Source organism: Perca flavescens, chromosome 2 (assembly GCF_004354835.1).
Source record: "Perca flavescens isolate YP-PL-M2 chromosome 2, PFLA_1.0, whole genome shotgun sequence".
NCBI lineage: Eukaryota > Metazoa > Chordata > Actinopteri > Perciformes > Percidae > Perca > Perca flavescens.
Window position 1 is genome coordinate 39,910,705 of NC_041332.1, and position 22,354 is coordinate 39,933,058.

A 22,354-nucleotide genomic window follows, 5' to 3' on the forward strand; every position below is an offset into this window, starting at 1 on the left:
TTTTTTTGATTTTCTGTTCGTTTTTTCACTCGAAATATGTTGTATAGGCCTACTTATGAGACACGTCATAGCTGGCTAGCCTAAGGCATGGTCTAAATTTATGTACGGATTTTTCCAGACATCAATGGGAGAAATTAATGGGAAATTTACTTCCGGAACCCAAGGTCTCTCGGTGAGCTCTATTGGCTGGAACACTGTTTACGTTTCGTGGTGCATGTTGGCACAGTTTTTTTTTGTTGCCGTTTGTGGAGCCTGGGCTGTCTACAGAGTGACTTTTTACAGTGTGTTCAGGGGACAGGCAGCTAGCAGATAGTGAGGAGATGTTTGCTGTATGTGATAAAAAATGTTGTAGCCTAAAAAACATGTGACATCGCTTTGAGCACCTTTAACAATGGTCCGCCTCAGTCTATGATCAGAAATAGCATACAGTACCTTTGTAACGTTATCTTGATGTGTTTTATCCAGCATCTTTTTATCAGCCGAGAAGCGAAAGAACAAGCAAGATCCATTGTTTGTGGAAGTAACATTGCATCCCGTATGAAACAGACACCGTAGCTACAGTGAGACGTCACCCATGTGACTTTGGATTTGTAGTCTTTCTAATTACGTATTTTCACAGTTTTATACTTCAACAGTTTTACGACAAACTGAGTCTTATCTTTTAAATTTACGAATATCATATGTGTAATTCATGGCTCAATTCAAATTAATTATTAAATTAAAAAGGAATTGGTTTCTCCCCATTTACTAGAGTACTTTTTTTTCTCGCGAAAGAAGGTCCCATGGTGGTCTACCAGAAAGGCAGGGACTTTTCCTCTCTATTTGTTTGCTCCTTTGTTAATAAGAGCATTAATAACAGCATTAATGACTTGAAAAATAACCCTATCATTTGGAACAGATAGAAAATCTGCATTTAATCTCAAGGTAATTTTGGACAATCATGCGATTAATTGAATCGATTTGAATCGATTGACAGCCCTAGTATTTACATATATGTAGATGGTGGAGTTTATTCTTTATGATGGACAGCTAGTGCTTCCAGTGTCTCATTGCTGACACCACCATTGCCCTTTCAATGACTGCAAATTAAAATCTGGATAGGTAAGTCATTCTCAATTGAGAACATAATATAAGAGTAAAAAAAAATAAGTAAAAGGACAACATTTCTTTGTGTTTATTGTGTTGGCATTGAGCTGGAAAAAGCAGCGTGACCCATGTTGTGTCCCAAGCCGTAGACAGAAGACATGCTGTGCTGTTGATTGCTCTCCACAGGCCTAATTGAAAGAAGGCTTCATATGGTAAGAAGCTATAAATTCTCCAGATTAAGTTTTTTCTCTATTTCCTGGTTCTTTCTTTTTTTCTCTTTTCTGTTTTTTTTTCCATCTATAAAGGGGAACAATGGGCTGGCTGTCTTTGGTTTGGCTGCTAATGAATCCAATACTTCCCCCTTATGGCAGGGGCTGATTAGAAGAAGAAAAAACTACATTTTGTCATAGTCTCTTTTGATGGAAAGCCCTATCTATCCATATGTGGTGTGAGTACATGCCTGTGTGTGTGTGTGTGTCTGTGTGTGTGTGTGTGTGTGCGTCTGTGTGTGCATGTGTTAAGTGTTGCGTCATAGTAGTTATGGGGTGAATACAGTGACCTTGGGGTTTGTTTCAAAGGCTGCCAAGGGCCCACCCTCTTCTCTGTTTTCCTCTTCTCTCCACATCTCTTTTCTTCTCCCCTGCTTCTTCATCTTTTTCAATTCTACCCTCAACATCCTGCTTTTTCACATTGAAAACACCATCCACTTTTCTAGTTACTGTAAGTGATTCCTGTTCACGAAATAGCTACTAAATCGCCATCTACGTTCACTGTTGTGGCCAATAATGTACTATGTACACCTAACAATCTGGCTTCTTAAGTGTCAGAAGAAGCTTGCAAAGCATTGTCTATGGTCAAACGTGTGACACAATTACAGTTACACTTTATGTTGCCACTGATGCACTAATGCACAGTAAATCGTCTTTATTTAGGGGTCAGTAGCTGCTTAAACAATCCTTATCTTTCATTTTCAGGGACAAAGCTGGCCTTCAAAGAAAAAAACCATCCAGGTCCCTTGGTAGAAATAGGGCCCCCTGGTGGAGGGGAAACACAACAGCACAAAAATGGTGGGTAGGTGGGAAAGGAAGAAAGAGGAAGAGGGGTGAGGGAGAAAGGGAGGGGTCTGCATGAAGTAATGGCTGCCAGATGTTTTGGTATTATCGCAGGGAAAAATTCTATTCCAGCCGTAGTCATCTATCATGTTCACCAGTCGACTGCACTTAGAGGCCGGCAGATAGACAGACAGGAGACATGAAGAGAGATAAGTGTGTGTGTGTGTGTGTGTATATGTGTGTTTGTGTGTGTGTTTTGTGTGTGTATCTGTGTGCGTGTGTGGTGTGTGTGTGTGGTGATGGTGTTGTCGGTGGAGGTATGTAATTATAAACCTAGATATTGGTATGTGCTGTTGAGTATAATATTTTGAAAGAATAAACTGTTTGAGAGTTTTTGGAAATGCATTGTTACATAGCATTACATAGTGCAACATGGAGTCTTATTAAACTTTTGAAATGTTTGTGAAATATTCCACAGTTATAAATAAAGAACCTTATGATGTGCTTTTTTCTTTTAACTTACAATCAGAATTAGAAATACTGAAAGAAATACAGGAAGTACTACAGGCAGCGCTGCTCCCCTGAAAGAGACATGAGCTCCTCAGAAAGCCTTATTTGCTTAGTTTTTGTTTTTTGGGGAGGTCTAAAGTATTGGCATTTTTGGTGGCACTTGTCGACATACATGTTTATTTGCGCATAACAATTCCCAATAATTTGTGTGTAATAAACACAATGCTGTCTATTCCTGCTGTTGTCATCCATGTGTGGGGGCGCACTCGATGCATGTTACGCATCATACGTTGTCAACATTTGAGGCTGTGGGCATTTTCATTATTGTCATGGGATGCAGCTTTGGTCTGGTCTGTTTAACAAAGTAACTCAAACTGTTGCCTGTCCACTGTGCGTTGGCATTTTTATTGTTTCTTAGTGGTGAGTGATTACAAAAACTTAAAAAAAAAACATACAGATGAGTAATAATTTATTTTCATTTAATTTCCAAAAATAGATCCCAATTGGAGAATGGTAAGGAATGAACAATGTAATCGCTACCATTATCTGTCTAAAGTGTGTGTGTGGAAGCTATATGCTGTCTTGATCAACAACCACTTCATATTTCTCCAGAGGAAGGAGACTGGGATTTTTGAAAGACTTCAAAGACATAGCCTTGATGTTCAAGCACTAAGGAAAGATTTACCCTGGAAGATGACTTAAGGTGAGGTGAGGTAGTCTTTATTATCCCAGAGGGGCAATATGTGATACAGCCAGCAACCAACACATACAATCATTACAAAAGACAACCACAAAAAAAGGATTAACCATTAAGTGCACATATGAGTTTTAAAATCTGTTAGTCCTGTGTCTAGGAAGGCTGTACCTATGGCCAGACGGGAGCAAGGCATTTCCTGTGCCAGAGGGGGGTTGTGGTGTGCTAAAAATGACTCCACCTTCTTAAAAACTCTTGCTCTAAATAAATTGGAGAGATCGGTCTACAATTTTCCCACACACTTTTACTATCCCCGGAAGTTGTTTTTTGTCTTTTTGGTTCAGTAAACTGTACCAACTTACGAAGGTATAAGTATGCAACGATTCAATGAAACAACAATAAAACGTTCTCATCAAAATCACATCAATGTTAAAATGTTGAAGCTTATGAAAGAAATACAAGCGCTGGTTGGCTTTCTTACACACAGCGTCAACATGATACACAAAGGTCAGTTTTGGTCTAAGATGGTCCCACACTGGAGTGTGTGTAGTCGTATAAATACACACACAATAAAGAAACAGCCTCAGTTAGGTTGCAAAAATGTGTTTGATGTTGAAATACCCAACACACCCTGATGACCTCTGGTTACATCATTGATATCCTTGACTTTCCACTTCCGGGATTGCTCCGGTGCCGCAGGAAATTCCGCCGGATGCATGTATTTTCCATTTTGTTCCGCTTTTTTTGTATTGGAATTTTAAATTCAGTGGATTAGCTAGATCAGCTAGACTAGCTGTCCAACCTGAGGTTTCTCTCGCACGACTATTTTGCTGTGGCTCTGTGCAGAGTTTAGCACCGCCCATGACGATTGTGATTGGTTTAAAGAAATGCCAATAAACCAGAGCACGTTTTCCTCCTCATCCCCGAATCATTGATGATTTGCCCAGGCAGGGCATCAACAGTTTCAGGCAAAAGTGAATGCAAGGCTGGCAGTACTGGGTCACAAGTGTAGCACAGTAAAATACTTATCAATGGAGTGAAACTCTTTTAATCCTCACATTTAATGGAAGTGGCAGATGCACAATAAAAATACTGTTTAAAGGACAACAACTGGTAAAAAAAAAAGAACAATTTGGATTAAGGGTTAAGAAAAAAAAGAGCTGAAGTCGGATTGTTAAAATGATAATAGCCTTTTTTCCATTCCAGATTCACACCAAAGTATGTTCAGTCAGTATGTGATTTGTTTTACAACATTCCTTGGTCATTAGATGTTAAGTCCAGTTGGCCATACAGTAATAGTTAATTCTATGTGCAGTGTGTTTTTAGTTAAATGTATTTGTTTGTGAATGCTTGTAAAAGAAATTGTGAACATGATCTATCAGAGGCTGATACTTGTTTAGTGTCTAATAGTAATGTTAGAGGTAGTATTTTCCTGGGTTTAAGGGAACATATTCAGTGTGTTTCGTTATTTTAGCTGTGGGCCTTAGTTTGTAGTAGAAAATGATAACCATTAATATACTGTGAATTCATAGTCACTAGCTCCATTGCTCTCTAAAGCTGACTCAGAGATATAAAGTGTCTTTATGTTGGAGTGTGTGTGTATTTAGATGTGTGTGTGCATGTATTTATGTCCCGGTCATTGTGGGGTCAACTCTGTCTGACGCCAGCTCTCTAACTAATTATGTGCTCTCTGTCTTCACCTGAGGCCAGACTCAGGCCATTACATCTCACGTTAGTCCTTGTCAGGATGAGAGAAAAAATCCTCTCAAGCTCTTTTTTCCCCATCTCCCACCAACAACATACCGACTGGGATGCCAGATAAGGCCTTATCAATAATTGAGTGACAGCTCCATCAGATACCATGGCAATGTAAAGACCGGGAAGCATGTCCATAACTGTTCTATGGGGTGGGTTAATTGTGTGTTAGTGTTTCAGCTGTCAACATGACAAAACAGTTGGGGACCTTATTTGTTAATGTTAATGTTAAGCCTGTAAAAGTTTGGGATTACTTATTGGCCACAAACTTAAAAAGAATTCAAACTATTCAGATCACAGAATTTTTATTCAGTCAGGGTGAAGAAACATTTGAAATTATTAAACCATAGGAATCTAACACTCATATTCAAATCATAAATCATGCCTAAATACACAGCTTCTGTTTGTAACTAGGGCAGTTAGCTGTTTATGTCAAGCAACTATGCTCAAAATTGCTCTTATGAAATAGAAAGTGAATAATTGCTACCAGCACCAGAACAATGTAGCAAAAAAACAAAAAAGAAGCTCAGGTAAACCAATCATGACTCTTCACTGGACATTTAACATTTTTGAGGAGGTGCACATCAGCCAAATAGTGTATGCTACAGCAAAAGCAATACATGCGTTTGCCACAGGAAGATGATTAGGCCTTTGCAGGGAAGAATGTTGCAGGATTAGCTTGCAGGAATCTCCGCCTATTGTCTGTAAAAGCAGGTGCAGCCGCAAACATCACCGTCAAAGAAGTTTAGCTAGGCTTTATTGTCAACAGATAGAAACTGAACAAAGTGATATAGGATGGGTGAACCCATGCATGGTGTGACTTATTTCAAATATTTGGACAGAAGCTAATAGACTTAAATCACTTTTCCATTGGATTACCACCCACCTACTTTAAAGCTTTAGTGCATAACTTTTTGATATTAATGAACGTCCGTTACATTCAAGCCATTGCTAAATGAGTTGCTACAAAGCTAATTAAGAATATCAGCTCCACACAACTCTCTCTGGAGTCCTCAGTATGACTATGTTCAGAAGATTGGGTCGTCCGGTGACTTTTCCGCGCAGAAGCTCGAGTGAAGATAATTGCCTCTTCTGAAGAGTTCATAATGTTTTTTTAATCCTCCGTGTCCTCCTTGGCTACTAGTAACTGTGTGGAGGAGGAGAACGTGTGTGTGTGTGTGTGTGTGTGTGGGGGGGGGGGCAGTGTGCGATCACGGAAGGCTTGTATGGACGCGCCGACAGTGTTGTTGTCATTATTTAGAATTCCTCATGGGGGCGACAGAAACTACGCACTATAGCTTTAAAGACCCTTTCACGTCAGCTTCCTGGTGATTATTCAAGTGGGATATGAGAATGTTGGGCTCCAACTTGTTGGTGTCACAAATCACATAAGTGTGTCACTGTGGGCAGCAAACAGCAACAAATCTACCCGCTGTCCAAAGTACTGTGTGAGGTTCACACAATTACAACCAACACTGCCTACAAAACAAGAGCAATAGCTGCTGAATGTCATTCACTGTTGAATTTATGATAAACCATCTTGGATCTGTGTTTTGCAAATAGTTAAATAGGCCTAGATCAACTCTCCCAAGGTGTAGCAACAAGATGTCATCCTGTCCTCCTTCCTGATGTGAAGAGAAACAGAGACCTCACAAAGACTTACAGATACAGAAATGTATCTGATTTCAGCTATATGTAGCTAAAAACTGATGACACTTTGGCATGAATGCTACAGGGGATTGCCCCCTTCTGAAATTTGGTTCGGCCCCTAAAGTTCCCTTTTTTGCTTCAGAGATCTACATTAGCTGTATTTTGAAAGGTACACAAACTTCAGTATATTGTGTGTATCCATAGACTATGTTATTACTATATTATATTGATATGATTATGCTCTATGAAATGAAGCCAAAAGGGCAAAAATCTGCCCTTTAGACATAGGGGTTGGGGGGACTTGTCCTCCCCAATAACTAACATTGTTATCTGGCACCTTAATTTTTGGTTTGCCTTTTTGATGGCAATTCCGCCCCAAGTTGATTGATGTTAGGTAGGTTTTGTGGGTTTTTACCTGCAAAAAGTCACCAGAATTCAGGAAATAAAGTGTCAATGAATTCAATGCATTCTCATCAACAGGTTTGTATATTGTGCGAAAACAACAATTTGTATGATATCTTACGACTGGCGACTGGCGACCGGCCCCCGGACCCTGTTAGGTATGAGGATGCCAACATGTCCTTATACCTAAACAACAGATTATGTCGTTTATCAAGACCCCCAAAATGACGTATGACCGTAATGCAAGCAGCTCATAATGACCGACAATTACGCTTCTTGTTAGGCAGCGACCTCTAGTGGCTGTAGTAATTATGGTGTTTAACATGTGACCGTAACGCGTGACTGCGGTGGACATTTTAATCATGTTCTCTTCGATGTTAAAGGCACAGTTTTAAACATGTATTTAACGTTGTGAAACGGAAATAGTTACGTTTAGAAAACAAAAATACTTAGTTAGGGTTAGTAAAACATCAGGGAATGGCTTAAAATGAGTCACGTTAAACTACTAAAATGAGCAGTAATGTGACTGCGTCACGGACTAAGGTCCATGAACTAAAACTCGGTCAATTTGACTTTTGGTTTCACATGGGACACAAATCATGTTTGACCCATCCACTACACTAACCTGCCTCCTCACACGGAATTTGGTGCTCTTATAATTTGTCACCTGGCTTCCTCGATTGCTGTTGCGATTGTTACTTCTGCCACAAGAGGTCGCTGCCGAACATGAAACATAATTGTGGTGCGTAATGAGCTGCTCTCGCAATCAATCTATACTATCTGGGTGAGGACGGTCTGGACAGGTACCAAAATGTGACTGTTAAATGGCTAGGTAAAGGTCACAGTGACGGTTGTGTCAGTTAAGTTTGGGTACCAAAATGAGTGATTTTCATCACAAAAAAAGTTTGTGGTTCCTGCAAAACACTGCTCCTCTTACTTCCGGGACACAAAAATCCATTCCCCTGTTGAAAGTCCTATGCTTTCCCCTTACATACTTCCGGGACATAAACACCGCTCCCCGGGTGAAATTCCTGTATTCCTGCTGCGGCCATTATTACTATGGACAGCAGAGGGTGCTGCCTTATACAGCAAACATCATGTGGGGCTTACAGTAAATAAATGTGTGGAATTCATACAAATAAAAGTACAGTTCATGAGGACAGCCTGATGAATTACTCACATTTTCCTGGGTGTGGATCCCCAGACCCCCAGCTTAATACTGGGGTCTGCTGTGTAAAGTATGGCTCCTTTGTGGCACTTGATTTAGAAAAATTCTATGTCTGCCCCTGCTTGGCAAATAAATAAGCATATATTATTTGTATTCATATTTTTTTCTATGAATAAAATTGGAAGTCTTTTTGTACTTTTTCCATCATTCCTTATGATAACACTATGCTCACACCATGACATCGACACTTACAATCGAGTCCGATGGGACAAGCAACACAAGCGACCAGAGATTCAAACAGGTTTGTTAAATCCCCAGCTCAACCCATCTAACTACTGACTTCAATGGGCAAACAAATGAAATGCTGTTGTAATCATCCACTGTATTGAAAAACTGCATGCATAAAACATGAACCAGGAAATGTCTGCAAGACCCGATGCAAGCTTAAAATAAACAGTTTGGGTTGGGTTACAATTGTAATTTTTGACCTTTTAATTTTCTGATGTTAAAGTGTCTTCGCACTTGTGGTTACCTCATGCACTCCATATAAAGCTGTGTCTAGCAGGGCCAAAAAACCCTAAGACATTTCAAAAAATCCTTTAAATGCCATTTCATGTTTGTATATTTCCCTGCTTTAAAGACATAAACCTGACAACTTTTTTAAACTCTGACACCCTCCGTTGCACACCTGGAGTCAGAAATAAAGATACAGCCTGTTAAAGACCTAATCTGTGATTTAAATTTAAACATGGCACATGAATGGGACCTGCTCTTGACATCACTCTTAAATGCATTGGCAAGGCTCAGATAACAAATAAAGAGTTATTCATTTTGCTGTTAAAGGTTTGTGTAGTCTAGTTGTAAACACAGAAGTAAAACCCTAATTTTTAGGCTTGTCAGTTGAGAAAAACAATTATATTATACAGTAAACATATTTATGTCAATAAAGCAAGCTCTTAAATTCTATTTGTAAATATATCTCAAATTTAAATAATCAAAAAAATGGCCTTTAAAAAAATATAAATACAGAAATCATGAGGAGGTAAAGAAAAAAAATTGTAAAATAAATTATATTATACCACAACATAAATTATGTCTGTTAAATGTGTATTTGTATATGTGACAATGATGCAGACTATCAATTATTTTGCGTCCCTCCAAAAGTTCTATACTATATTCAGGCTCAGTTTTGGTCATGACATGAAAGTGACAATTAAAAATGATTTTTAGGTTATGTTTGGTTATTAGGCTACTTTCCTCTGAAATTGGGAGCCCTACTCACACGCTGAACACAGGACTTTAAAGAAGATGTGTTTTTCCCATACGTAGCCTATGTCATCGAAGCTACAGTGGATCAGCTACAGTGGATAACATAGACTACTTCATTCTCAAACCTTAATAAGAATGCTGTTTGACCGACTGAAAGTATGAAATGACCGCAGTTTGCGTCAGTTACCATGTAACCAGCTGGTGGTTTATTAAATTCATGACAATGTTTACAATCAACATAAAACATTATTTAGACTCCCAACACATTTTCACACCACAACATGGACACGTCGTCATCGTTGTGACGTCATTACATTTACAACCAAAAATTGCGAGAGAAAAGAGAGAGAAAGAGTGAGGGAGAGAGAGAAAGAGAAAGAGAAAGAGAAAGAGAAAGAGAGAGAGAGAGAGAGAGAGAGAGAGAGAGAGAGAGAGAGAGAGAGCTTCACATACAGTTTGTCGTTAGATCAAAGGTAGCCTACTCAGTAAATGTCCGAAATCAGTCAGCGGAATGGCTGTTTGGGTCCTTCTAACGGCCGCATTGCACATAAATATGTTCCGTTAAATAAAGCAGAGAACACTGTGTGTGTGTGTGTGTGTGTGTGTGTGTGTGTGTGTGTGTGTGTGTGTGTGGTATTGGTGGTGGCGTGGGGGGTGTTTCGAAGAGAGAGAGAGAGAGAGAGAGAGAGAGAGAGAGAGAGAGAGAAATGGTTCCACCTATCCCCAACCCATTTTCTCGACAGGAAGAGAGACTCCGCCGCACTCCGTTCACAATCTAGCAGTGGTGTAAAGCTAGCCTACTTTGCTCAGTGGAAACGTAGAGGCTACACATCTGGTAGAACACAACCTAGTGCTTTAGATCACGTTTTAATTCAGCATAGACTAGGCCTAGGCTACATCCCATCCACCAAACAGCACCTATCCCATTAGAATGGGTTGAAGAGAACCGGAGAGTAATAACTCACTAGCCTATGGTTAAATTGGACGGTGACGAACAGCGTATCTATTGATTCACAGGCTCAAATGTTAGCCTATAGAATGGATGATGTAGGCTATTATTTGAACCGGTTCATCCCCCTCCAACCCTACGCAGCTGCTCTAACGCACATACGTCGTCCAAGCTCATACACTTTTGCTGTATTTTAAATAGGCCTACTCCAAAGTTCCACTCACATCTACTAGGCTATGTCATATTAAGGAAATAATGATTGACTAAACATCTACAATAGGCCTATTCCATACGGCAGCTCTAGCACCATTTAAAATTACAGCTCTCTCTGTTTTGCACATTTACTTGATGTATCACTGACTGTACCAAAATGCCACCAAGCATGACAGATAGCAATAAAAACAGTTTGTTTCTCTAAAAAAGTAGCATTGCAACAAAATAAAAAGATGTGCCGTATGGAATAGGCCTATTTCCATTTGGAGAATCCGTAAATGCATCCATGTTTTTGGTTTGAATGTTTTTTTTTCAATTCAAATCCTCACTTAAACGTTTAAGAAGACCACTGAATTTATGATATTTTCATGAGTTTTTTTTTTCTTTTTCTCGAGGTACAATTTAAGGAGGACATTCTGGGTCGGGGGGTCAAACCCTGACACAGAACAAGACCGCAGAAAGCGCCTTCGCTGATGAAAGGTGGGAGAGTTATAAATCTGAAGTTATGTTCTATAATAACTTTCTTCGTGTCTCACCACAGTAAGGTGAACGGAGCTACAAGCGATACAGAGTCCGCCGTTCTGTGGGAAGGAAATAGCCTCGAGGTCCAGAGAGATGATGACGATGATGATGATGACTGCCATTCCAGTTCATCAGAGCGCGTCATTAATGTCCCATCATCACTCTCGTCGAGGGCAGAGCTGGAGGAGGGAAAGGGTGCTATCAGCTCGCAGGATGGAGAGAGGGAGGGAGGGAGGGAGGGAGAGAGGGAGGGAGGGAGGCGCTACTGTTTGAGTTCCAGAGCCCAGACATGTTGAGGCCATCCTGTCCGTCCTTTACTCTTCTTATCGCCCGCTGACGAGGAGGATGACGATGAGGATGACGATGATGTCGCCTTAGGGATCTCCACCTGAAGACACGTGACATTTATTGTTATTTATGTTATGCATATTGATCTATGTTTTAATACAATCAGCCCTGCGCCCAGTAGCCCACATGGACAACACACTCACACCAGGACTGATAAACCCTGCAATACAAAAATGGGACCGTGCGATACTGTAGGCCTAAATACATTTGACTATTTATTCTCTTTACTTATATTTATTTATTTATTGTTTGTTTATCTGTGTCTTGTACTTCTCCTCCTACCCCTTGCTGCTTTAACAGTGTGAATGTATCCATTGTGGGATTGATAAAGGATTTTGAATCTTGAATTATCTTTATATGGGCTATGGTATGGAAAAAATATATAGACAGGCGATTGACAGCAGCCTTTGTCACCATGGAAATGGTTTTACATTTATGTCATTGTAACTGTTCTCAAATTTGCAGCGTGATACGTTTTTTTTTTTATAATAACAGCTTACTGGATATTAGACGTCGTCTTTGCTGAATGTTTATGAGAGTTGGTTTCCATAATGTTTTTATCTGTTAATTTGGTTAATGCTCCAGAACACAATAGGCCTACAGTTTACAGTGATTTCTTTTTAGATAGCCATTAGACTTATTAACATTACGATACTAAAGTTAATAGAAGAATAACCTGTTAGTGTTTACATGCTCCACACTTTCAACTGTATGCCATACACGGGTATTCGGGTATAACAGCATAATTAAAACCTTTTTAATGAATGAATGTCTAGCCTACTGATTTGTAATAGTTTTATGAAATGTTCAAATCTGCTTGTGTGTGTATGTGTGTACATGTGGACGCTTATATCAACAATTTATTTCCTGTAAACCGTCTAAAATAAACGGAAGGATTTAATGTCGTAAAGAGCAGGACCAACTAGATTTAAAAGTTAAATAAATTATCAAATATTGTTCTTATTTTCCGAGCCCTCTCATTAAGACCATCTGCCAACAGCTGAAATTGTTTAGCCTAATCAAAAATAGATTAATATACATGTGGTAGAAAAGCATTATAGTAGTAATACAAGTTGTTATGCCGTATTTCCTTTTTCACAAATAGGCTACAAACACACGCAAAAGGAGAGTAAAATTACAACAAAATTGTTTTGTCAATAATAATAATAATAATAATAATCGGACTTCCTGATTAAAGTGCATTTGATGTGTGGACTGAGCAACAAAACAAAGCAATGAGACAATACCCATGCTATAAAGTAGCTTCAGTAGTTGGAAATGAGCAAATAGTTCCTTTATAAATATTTAAAAATGGATTTATGGTGCGTTGAGTTATTATCTTGACATTGTGCCACTAGAGAAGCATCCGGTGAAAATCATGAATGGACTTTGTGCCGTCACTGAGTGTTGTGTTTGATGACACAGTGACACTGACCGGCTATGTAGTCATCCTTATTCAGTCGGTTTCTTCTCTCTGAAAGAGAGCCTCTCCAGGATTTGCACCAGCCCTGACTCATCATGTTTCTCTTACTTCAAACTTCATAAAAGTGTGACAGCATAATGTCGCCTTGCTTTTAGCAAATACAGCCCACACGAAGCGGTAAACCACTGTTCAGTTCGGTAAACACACTTTACTCCATCAGCCATCCGTCCAATCCAGCACTGGAGGCGGAAAGCAACACAGTAGCCTACATTCTAACTTGGTGCGACTTTGAAGTATAGTGGCATTTGAGTATAGGCTTCTTCCTTTTTGCAGAGTGAGGAATAAAATATCAAACATATGATAATCTCATAAAACAGAAACACTGCTCAAACAGAACTCCTGCAGTATAGGCTAGCGCCTACATGTTAATAATTCAACCCTCTGCACTATGCGTTTACTTTTATTATTGACACATTTAAATGCTTTACTTGTTACGTTTTGAAAATGTAGGATTGTCTCGCTATTACTTAAAGTAGGCTAACGGATTTTAACATTTTGTCACCACTGAGGAATATTTATTACTCAATATGCTGCAATTTCTACGTGTGCCTGTACTGGAAATGTATATGGCTAGACTAGACTAACTAAAGAAAAACAAAGACAGAAAAAGATACGAGTCCTTCCAGAAATGTGCTTATAGGCTTTAATACACGATCAGAAACGGCCAGATCTGTGTTTTCAGGGTAACTATATATATGTATGTGTGTGTGTGTGTGTGTGTGTGTGTGTGTGTGTGTGTGTGTGTGTGTGTGTGTGTGTGTGTGTGTGTGTGTGTGTGTGGGGGGGACGTATCGGGCCTAACCTAAATCGGCCTGATTCGCAAACATATTTCGGTCCAGGTGCGTTAATAAAGCCATAAGGTCCAATAAAATGCCAGCAGAACGTGTCAGTTATTACTACAAACAGGAGGAGGCTGTGCACAATGATACAGGGCTACACAACTATACACCCAACAAGTTCATCCCCTGTTGTGTTTATTGTGTAGTGTTCTAGTCTCGTGGCCGCAGCTGCCTCCGGAACAGCGCGATCTGTTGTTTCATCACAACAAGTAAAAAACAGTAAAGGTTTCATAAGATATCAAATTATACAATAGTAACACGAAAGGCGACGATAACAATTACAATAATAATAATAATAATAATAATAATAATAATAATAATAATAATAATAATAATAATAATAATAAATTGATGTGGATAAAATACTTAGGCCTATTTGAATAAGGAGTTATGGCTTTACACAAACTGAGTTTATCTTGGTTATTATTCTGGACATTATGAATAGCAAATCACAGGCTAATGTCATTATAAGAAAAAATGTTCTTGTCATTTAATAATTTGGTAAACATTTAAAATGGTCATCTAATTGAATGTCATAACTAGGCCTATTTCTAACTAACATTTTACAGCCTGTACTATAACTTTCTGTGTTATAAAAAAAATATGAATACATATAGCCTAATGTACTCAAAATGTGCTTTTGATCTTTTATGCAATGTCTATATTAACCCAATAGGGGTTTTGTTAGTGTATTGTTACACTTAACTGAAGGGTTTCTGAAGGGGTTCTTGCAAGTTTCCAGTCCCATGTGCTCTTAGTTGAGGCTCTATTAGTCTGCAGGCTACATATCACTCAAAGTGATACATATCACTGTGTTCCCAGTCAGGCTGCTGAAAGCAGCACTAGCACCATTTAAAATTACAGCTCTCTCTGTCCTGCACATTTATTTGATATCACTGACTGTACCAAAATGGCACCAAGCATGACAGATAGCAATAAAAACAGTTTGTTTCTCTAAAAAAGTAGCACTGCAACAAAATAAAAAGATGTGCCGTAATTCAGTCAGTACCAAAGCAGGTCTGTCACCAAAGGCGGATGGTTTTTGTATCATGCTGCAAGTTGAAATATTTAAGATAATGATCATGATTTACATTTGCCATCTATTTGCCACTGCACTGTGATAACATAATTCAGGTAAAGATTAAACATGCACATATTTTGAAATTTAAATAATGGATTCAACGTGTAGCCTAAAATAAGTCAAACTGATCTGTCTGGTTAAAATGAAACAGCAACCTCTCCCTCCCTCTATGAAGTCAATTTCGCACAAACTGGATCTTTGGATTATTCCAGTGCAGTACAACAACATCATCATCCACATTGGGCCACTGTAATCTATAGCTGTAATCAGTGACATACAACAAAACAGTGTGGATGAAGAAAAAAAACTTATTTTAACTTAAATATCTGGCCTATCTTAATTCTCTCTTTCAGTGTAATATAAACTCAGAGTCCCTGAAATGACTGGGTTTATTACCTCAAGTCCCCCCTTATTTGCAAGCTTAGAGGTCATCCTCTAAATACACTTTAAATTCACTTATGGGTTAACCACTTCATCATTAATGTAAGAGCAGACTGAGGAGCATAAGCAAGATTAAGTGCTTACTTTAGCTGCACTGAGGATCAAACTCTCTTAGTTACTCCTCTCATACATGTTTCATTTTAAATAAATGGTGAAGGAATTTTTAAACAAATTAAAGAATTCTGTTTACACACACACACACACACACACACACACACACACACATATATATATATATATATATATATATATATATATATATATATAGCCTATCTTGATTCAACTGTAGTGTCTCAGTTGTAGCAGGGGGAGTGTGTATTTGAATCCAGGACTGGAGTTTCATGACAGAGTTGACATGAGTTATTAACAGGACTACATCCTTCTATTAGTGATTGCAGTTTGAAACGTGAGGAAAATTTGCTTTCTGGCTTCAATTATGCACCACACTTCCTATAGGCAGCACGTTAGGCAACAGACAGGAAATAATTATTCTGTTCGATTTTCTTCTATTCTATTCTGACCTGCTCTGTATGATCATGTATTGTTTATTTCTACACTTAATTTCCCTTCCTGGACTGAAGCTCGATGTTATCTCTGGATAAGATGAGATGTGATGATGTGTCAAAACAACAAAGTAGAATCAATGATGCTTAGTTCTGTTTGCGTAGTAGTAAATTAAAATACCCTAAATTATTAGCTTTAGCCAGTGTGATCATACAGATGATATGTAAATAAAATATAAATAAAATAGCAATTTGGTACTAGCTACTGTGTTCGAACAAGCACAGTTGAAACGTGTTTCAATGTCTCGAATGTGCCAAAACAATGAATCCTTAGGGTGCTTGTAAAGCTGTAGTCATACAACATGGACAGCATATGCAGAGCTGGGACCTGATGTGGATAATAAAGTGGACTGTAAGGATGAAAGCATCAAAGTGTTGATAGGAATATTAGTGCTGGGTCTACACGGCTGAACCTGGCCCCTCCTGGCTCCACGTTGTCTGAGGATGGCAACCAATTTTCTGGCTCCACGGTTATATGGACTTGGTCATTTGGACCATACCATTATTGTGGAAAAATCTTTTTGTTTATATGGTTCAACTGTACACTTTTTTTTGTTATGTATTCAGTAATCAATGGTTAAGGAGTCAAGTGTTAATTATAAAAATGGGTAAACACACTTACATGTTACTGTTTACTCTCTCTTCAGCAGTCCCCCCAGATGCTTCACTGACTTTTTTAAATTCCTCCCCTATATAAATAGGGCTATAAGATTCCGTCCATGTGTGTATGTGTGTGTAATTCATGCACAGGAAAAGCCTGTGTTGCTGTTTACTTTTTTTTTCTCTCATGTGTAGCCTGGATTTTTTAGCTGTTTGTGCTAGCTCTCTGGCCTGCTGACTCAGTTAAAGATGACAAAACATTGTCTGTGTCATATGGTTTTGGAGGTCTAAATGGTATTATGACGGTCTACATTGGTAGCATGTAACGCTAGAGTCTCCGTAGATGACAGATTCAGCCTATACTTGCATAGGCCCATTTATGATTATATAAAAATTTAAATAAATATTACAGAATAACGGTTTCCTACTTTACATTTCCCTGTTGTTTGTATTATTATCCTCATATTCTTGCTTAATATAATAGCCCACTGAGAGCTGATTATTCATAGACTTCCGTCTTCATTTCTAATCAATAAATGAGATTAGTCTAGACAATCAGAAAATATTCCTGGCTTGTTAGTGAATGTCAGTCAAATTTCCGCTGAGCTCTTGCTTAAACTTTATTTAGCCTGTTGCGCCATTTTTGTAATGATGCAGAAATATGTATGGCTCGCAGATCATAAAAAAAACATTGAAGCGGAGTTAAATCAGTCATACACTTTCAACTTTATCTTGCAACGGTCAACATAACGTTATCCTCTCAAAAATAACATCGTTTGCGGATCGCAAATGTAAAGGCCTGATGGCCAGTGACCCACGACCTTTAAAACATAGCCGCGCAGGATCCTACATTCATTCAGTTGACACAAAGCAGCCTTATGTTTTAATAGGCTTGTAATTTCTTTTTTGAACAATTTGTTCACGCCTTTCTTTCTTATATGCACAAAAGGCAACAGTAGATTTTGAATTTGAACAAATAGGCTGCATTTCCGAATGGATTATAGCCATGTAGTTTTAAAAAAGCTGAGTTGGTCCATTGTTTTTAAATACATGATCTAATGTTTTACCAATACGCATGCTGATTTTACTCACATTGTCTTATTTTTTTATTATTTGTTATGGTCTGTTTTTTCCCCCCTAACGTGAATGGCAATGAACAAAATGAATGTTGTTTCTGTTCCGTTTTCATATTAGCCTCTGATTTCCCGTCAGAGCTGCCTTTTTGACTCAGTAGCTAGAACTAATGAAGAGAAGGTATTTACAGGATGGTCAACTGTGATCTTCAGGCGTTAATCTTCCTGCAATAATTCAATTTAAGAATAGCAACAATTAATCATCTCCCCCCATACAAAGAGTAGGAATTTAAGTCATGACTCATATTAAATGTTTTTATGATTATTATTATTCGTTTTTCAAAAAGGCAACTGCAATTGACAAAATCAGGATTAAGTTTACAATCCACTATAGGCTATAATTAAGCTATGGAGTAGTTTATCTCCGTTTACCGCAGTGTTCCTTTATCGTAGGGTTATCGTGAGTCAGCTTCTGCAATAATAGGTAGGCTTATATCTGAGTTATTTAGCCTAGGCCTACTCTTCTGTTATTAAAAAAAGACGTTCAGTAAGCTACAAATGGTGGCCTCATTTAGGTTCATATGTAGACCTATGTCATGCTCTTACCGTCTCTCTCTTCCTCCGCTCCTCCCGGGCCTCCGTTTTTTTCAGCTCGGCCTTAAAAGCCTGCGTGTCTCCGTGCTGTCCGTCCTTGTCCAGGATGTCCATCAGGTAGGAGATGTAGCTAGTGGCCAACCGCAGTGTCTTGATCTTGGACAGCTTAGTGTCGGCCGGGACGTTGGGGATACACTCCCTTAGCTCCGCAAAGGCCGAGTTGATGCTCTGGGTCCGCCGCCTCTCCTTACGGTTGGCCGTCGGTCTCCGCTTCACGGGCCGAGGATGTGTGTGGTGAGGGTGCATACCGACCGCGGCTCCGTTCACCGAGATGGCGCCGGCCCCCGGAACTAAGCTGCCGGGTCCGTAGTGGTGGTGATGGTGATGGTGGGGGTCCAGGCCGCCCGTTGCCCCGCCGCCGCTGTTGCCATGGTACTCTGGGCTGTAGCCGGGCGCGAGGCTATACTCTGTGGGAGACATATCCGCGTGGCTTATCAACCAGCTCGTAAAGTACGGAGGAGCCCCGGTATCCTCGTGACACCGACCGGCCGCCGCCGCCGCCGCATGCAAGGAATAGTGGTGGCTGTCGTGGTGGTGCATGACCGGGTGGTGAGGGAAGCCCGAGACAAGACTCATAGTGACACACACACACACACACACACACACACACACACACACACACACACACACACACACACACACACACACACACACACACACACACACACACACACACACAGGTCCTTCTCGGATGCTGCAGCAGTGAACTCGCCTTTTCAACGGTTGTCCAGGGCAGATGTTTGCATCTTGTAGCTATAATCTAGGCTACCCAGCGGATTCCGACAGAAATAGCCCGCCTGGTCCGATCGTGACAGTCGGTAGCCTATAGCCTATTCCGTGCGACAGTAGGCTACACCCGGGCTAGTCCTGTCTATAGTGGCCCTCTAGGCCGCTCAGTTCTGTTCAAACAACTCCTCCTCCTCTAAGACATTGTTTCTCTCTCTCTCTCTCTCTCTCTCTCTCTCTCTCTCTCTCTCTCTCTCTCTCTCTCTCTCTCTAGTTATAAAGTCACAGCAGCATTTATCTCTTCTCTCTTCTTCTTTTTAGAAACTCACTCACAGTGTGTAGCTTATTCCTCCTTTTTCCTGTGCTTCATCTCATCCTCTGTGAGTCAGTTAGTCAGCCTCAGAGCCGTTTGGCAAGGCAGGACCAGTCTGGGCAGGCACTGGGTCACTACTGGCTAGTTGATACTGAGCTATGGTAAAGCCAGCTTGTCTGTATGAGAGAGAGAGAGAGAGAGAGAGAGAGAGAGAGAGAGAGAGAGTCTGATTTACTACGTAGTCTTTACTACCGGGGAGGAGAAACTGACTTCAGAGCATCTGTCAACCAATGGCGAACCCCCGCCCCCTCATCTGGCCCCGTCTGAAGGCTCTGTTTACTTCTCTTTAATGTCAATGGGCCTGCTAAATAGACCTGCTGGCTCTCTCACACACGCGCGCGCACACACGCGAGGGCCACGCGCACGCATGCACAGCAACAATTAGCTTACAAGGTCAGGAATAAAGGGAGATGATCCTGTTCTCGTTTCTAGCATGAATTTTGACTAGTATACACATACAGTAGCCACAATGTAGGCTATCAGTAGCCCATGCTGTTTTTTAAGTAGGCCGATTTATTTATGTAGCCTATTTCAAAACGTTTTTCCGAAAAAAATATAACACTGCTTTCCAGTTTTAAATAGGACACGCTATATTATTATTGATATATAGCCTATAGCATTGGCTACTACGATTTAAAGTGGGTAGACCTATCTTGGGGGCGCCTGGGTAGCTCACCTGGTGGAGCGTGCGCTCCACGTACATAGGTTCAGTCCTCGCCGCAGCGCTGCTGCATGTCATTCCCCCTCTCTCTCCCCTTTCATGCCTAAACTGTCCAATAAAATGCCCAAAAAATAATCTTACAAAAAAAGTGGGTAGCCTATCTTGAGAAGCCAGGATATACAAAGCTGGTGTTTGGAAATACATTCATTATTAATTTTGATATGCAAGTTCAGTTTAATTGTTTTATTTATTCCATGTTCTCAGTATTGATTAGGTAGCATATCATATCTGATGAAGCCATGCGGACTATCTAGTCCTCCTAAAAATTCGTACTCTATATAATTCAAAATGTCTTCCGATAGCAAACGTCTGGGGAGACCTGGTAGGCTGTATGTGTATCTGACGGGTACCATTTTGGTTGTGTGTTCTCAGTTTGGCTTAACTTGTGCTAGCAGAGCTAATGAAGGAACCAGTGGTCCACATATTTCCAGTTGACATGATGTCAAATAGTCACTCTGTGAAGGCCACAGAAACAGACACTAGCCAGCCCGGGACTTGTGCAATGCATGTCAGTTTTCTGGACTTAAATAAATACATTTATTTCGTTGCTATAAAAGCAGGGATTTCTCTCTCTCTCTCTCTCTCTCTCTCTCTCTCTCACACACACACACACACACACACACACACACACACACACACACACACACACACACACACACACACACACACACACACACACACACACACGATAGCAGAACAAACTGCACCACCAAAGAATGGTCAATGGACAGTTGGCTCTAATTTCCAGTGTTCACTGAGAATAATCATAGAAAAATGATCCCAAATATGAAAAATGGCACTATTATCTTTATTTTGTTTGAGAATGAAAAAGTCCAAATTTGGTCTTAATCATTTCTTTTTGATTTGTTATATGTTCCATAGGCCTACAAAATACCATTGTAGGTATAGCCTTTTTTGTACATATGTAATTAAATTGTTACCACATGCCTTTGTAATGTTTTTTTTAGAACTTTAAATAGCTGTATTAAATAATTGTGTAATTTCCTTTACAGTAAAGAAAGAATTCTAATCTTTTTTTTTCTTTTTTTGGTTTACAACATGCATATATAGCCTAATAAAGGCTATCTTTGAATATGAATTGAGCGTTGAAGCCTAGTCCTTAAATCATTTATTGCTGCTTCCAGAAGACCCGTTTTCCAAAGCAGCTATGAGACCAAATTAAAGCTGGGAAAAGTTCAACTGTAGACGCAGCCTAAAGAATAATATGGCTGTGACGTTTCATACGTCCATATACGAGATAGATAGGCCTTAAATGTAATACAAAAATAAATAAAAATAAAAATAAAAATAAAAATAAAAATAAAAATAAAAATAAAAATAAAAATAAAAATAAAAATAAAAATAAAAATAAAAATAACAGCCTATTGCTAAAGTAAAACACTGTTGATGTCAATCAGCATACATGCGATCATTCCAGGCAGTTGCACTAGCCTATAACGGCTACAGTTTATGAGGTTTAACAGAAAACTTGAAATCCGACTTTATGTAGCCTAAAGTGCACCAGGTAAAATGTCCGGGCTGTTCCGAGCTGACACTGTGACCGACCTCCTGACCGCTTTCCTCGGTTTCAGCAAAAAGAAAAGCCCGCTGGATCTCCGGAGCTGCAGAACCTTTAACGTTTTCCTTTTTGTTTTGCTACACCTTCTTTCTTTCCGTTTATTTCAACACAAAGAGCTTTTGAACAAGGCAATCCCCACCATGAAGTTGAAATGTGGATACTTCGCACAAGCCTATCCCTGCTATCCATTTCAGAGGGGTCACAACACGGCGCCCTGGACGATATAAAGTTTCGATATAAACGTCCAAGGTTATTCTTTGCTCTTTCTACTCTAGCATGACAGTGATGTTCATACTTATGAGCTTTCACGTCCAATGTATTAAAACAAGCAGCTATAAGATCCAACACATATTTACTCAAATATGAATGAATAAAACATTTCTTTACTTCTACTTCAGTTCAAATAGAGTGGGAGACAAAGAGAGAGAGAGAGAGAGAGAGAGAGAGAGAGAGAGAGAGAGAGAAGAGAGAAAGACCAGAAATCAAATGGTAACTTAGATCTAAGCCATGTGGAAAATAAATAAACATATAGGTCTAAATAAATACACACATAAATAAAATACCATTGTTCCTCTTAATAAAGCTGTCTAGGTGTAGAAATAA

At 39.5% G+C, this 22,354-nt stretch overlaps 1 protein-coding gene across 1 annotated transcript; it reads right to left on the minus strand.

Moving 5' to 3' along the window:
• Positions 1-11,532: 11,532 nt before the first annotated feature.
• Positions 11,533-18,928, minus strand: hand2 (heart and neural crest derivatives expressed 2). The gene is made up of 2 exons (XM_028566457.1): positions 18,305-18,928; positions 11,533-11,658 (listed from the first exon to the last, which is right to left on the minus strand). The coding sequence occupies exons 1-2, from the start codon at positions 18,926-18,928 to the stop codon at positions 11,533-11,535; spliced, it is 750 nt and encodes a 249-aa protein (XP_028422258.1).
• Between the last annotated feature and the right edge of the window lie 3,426 nt (positions 18,929-22,354).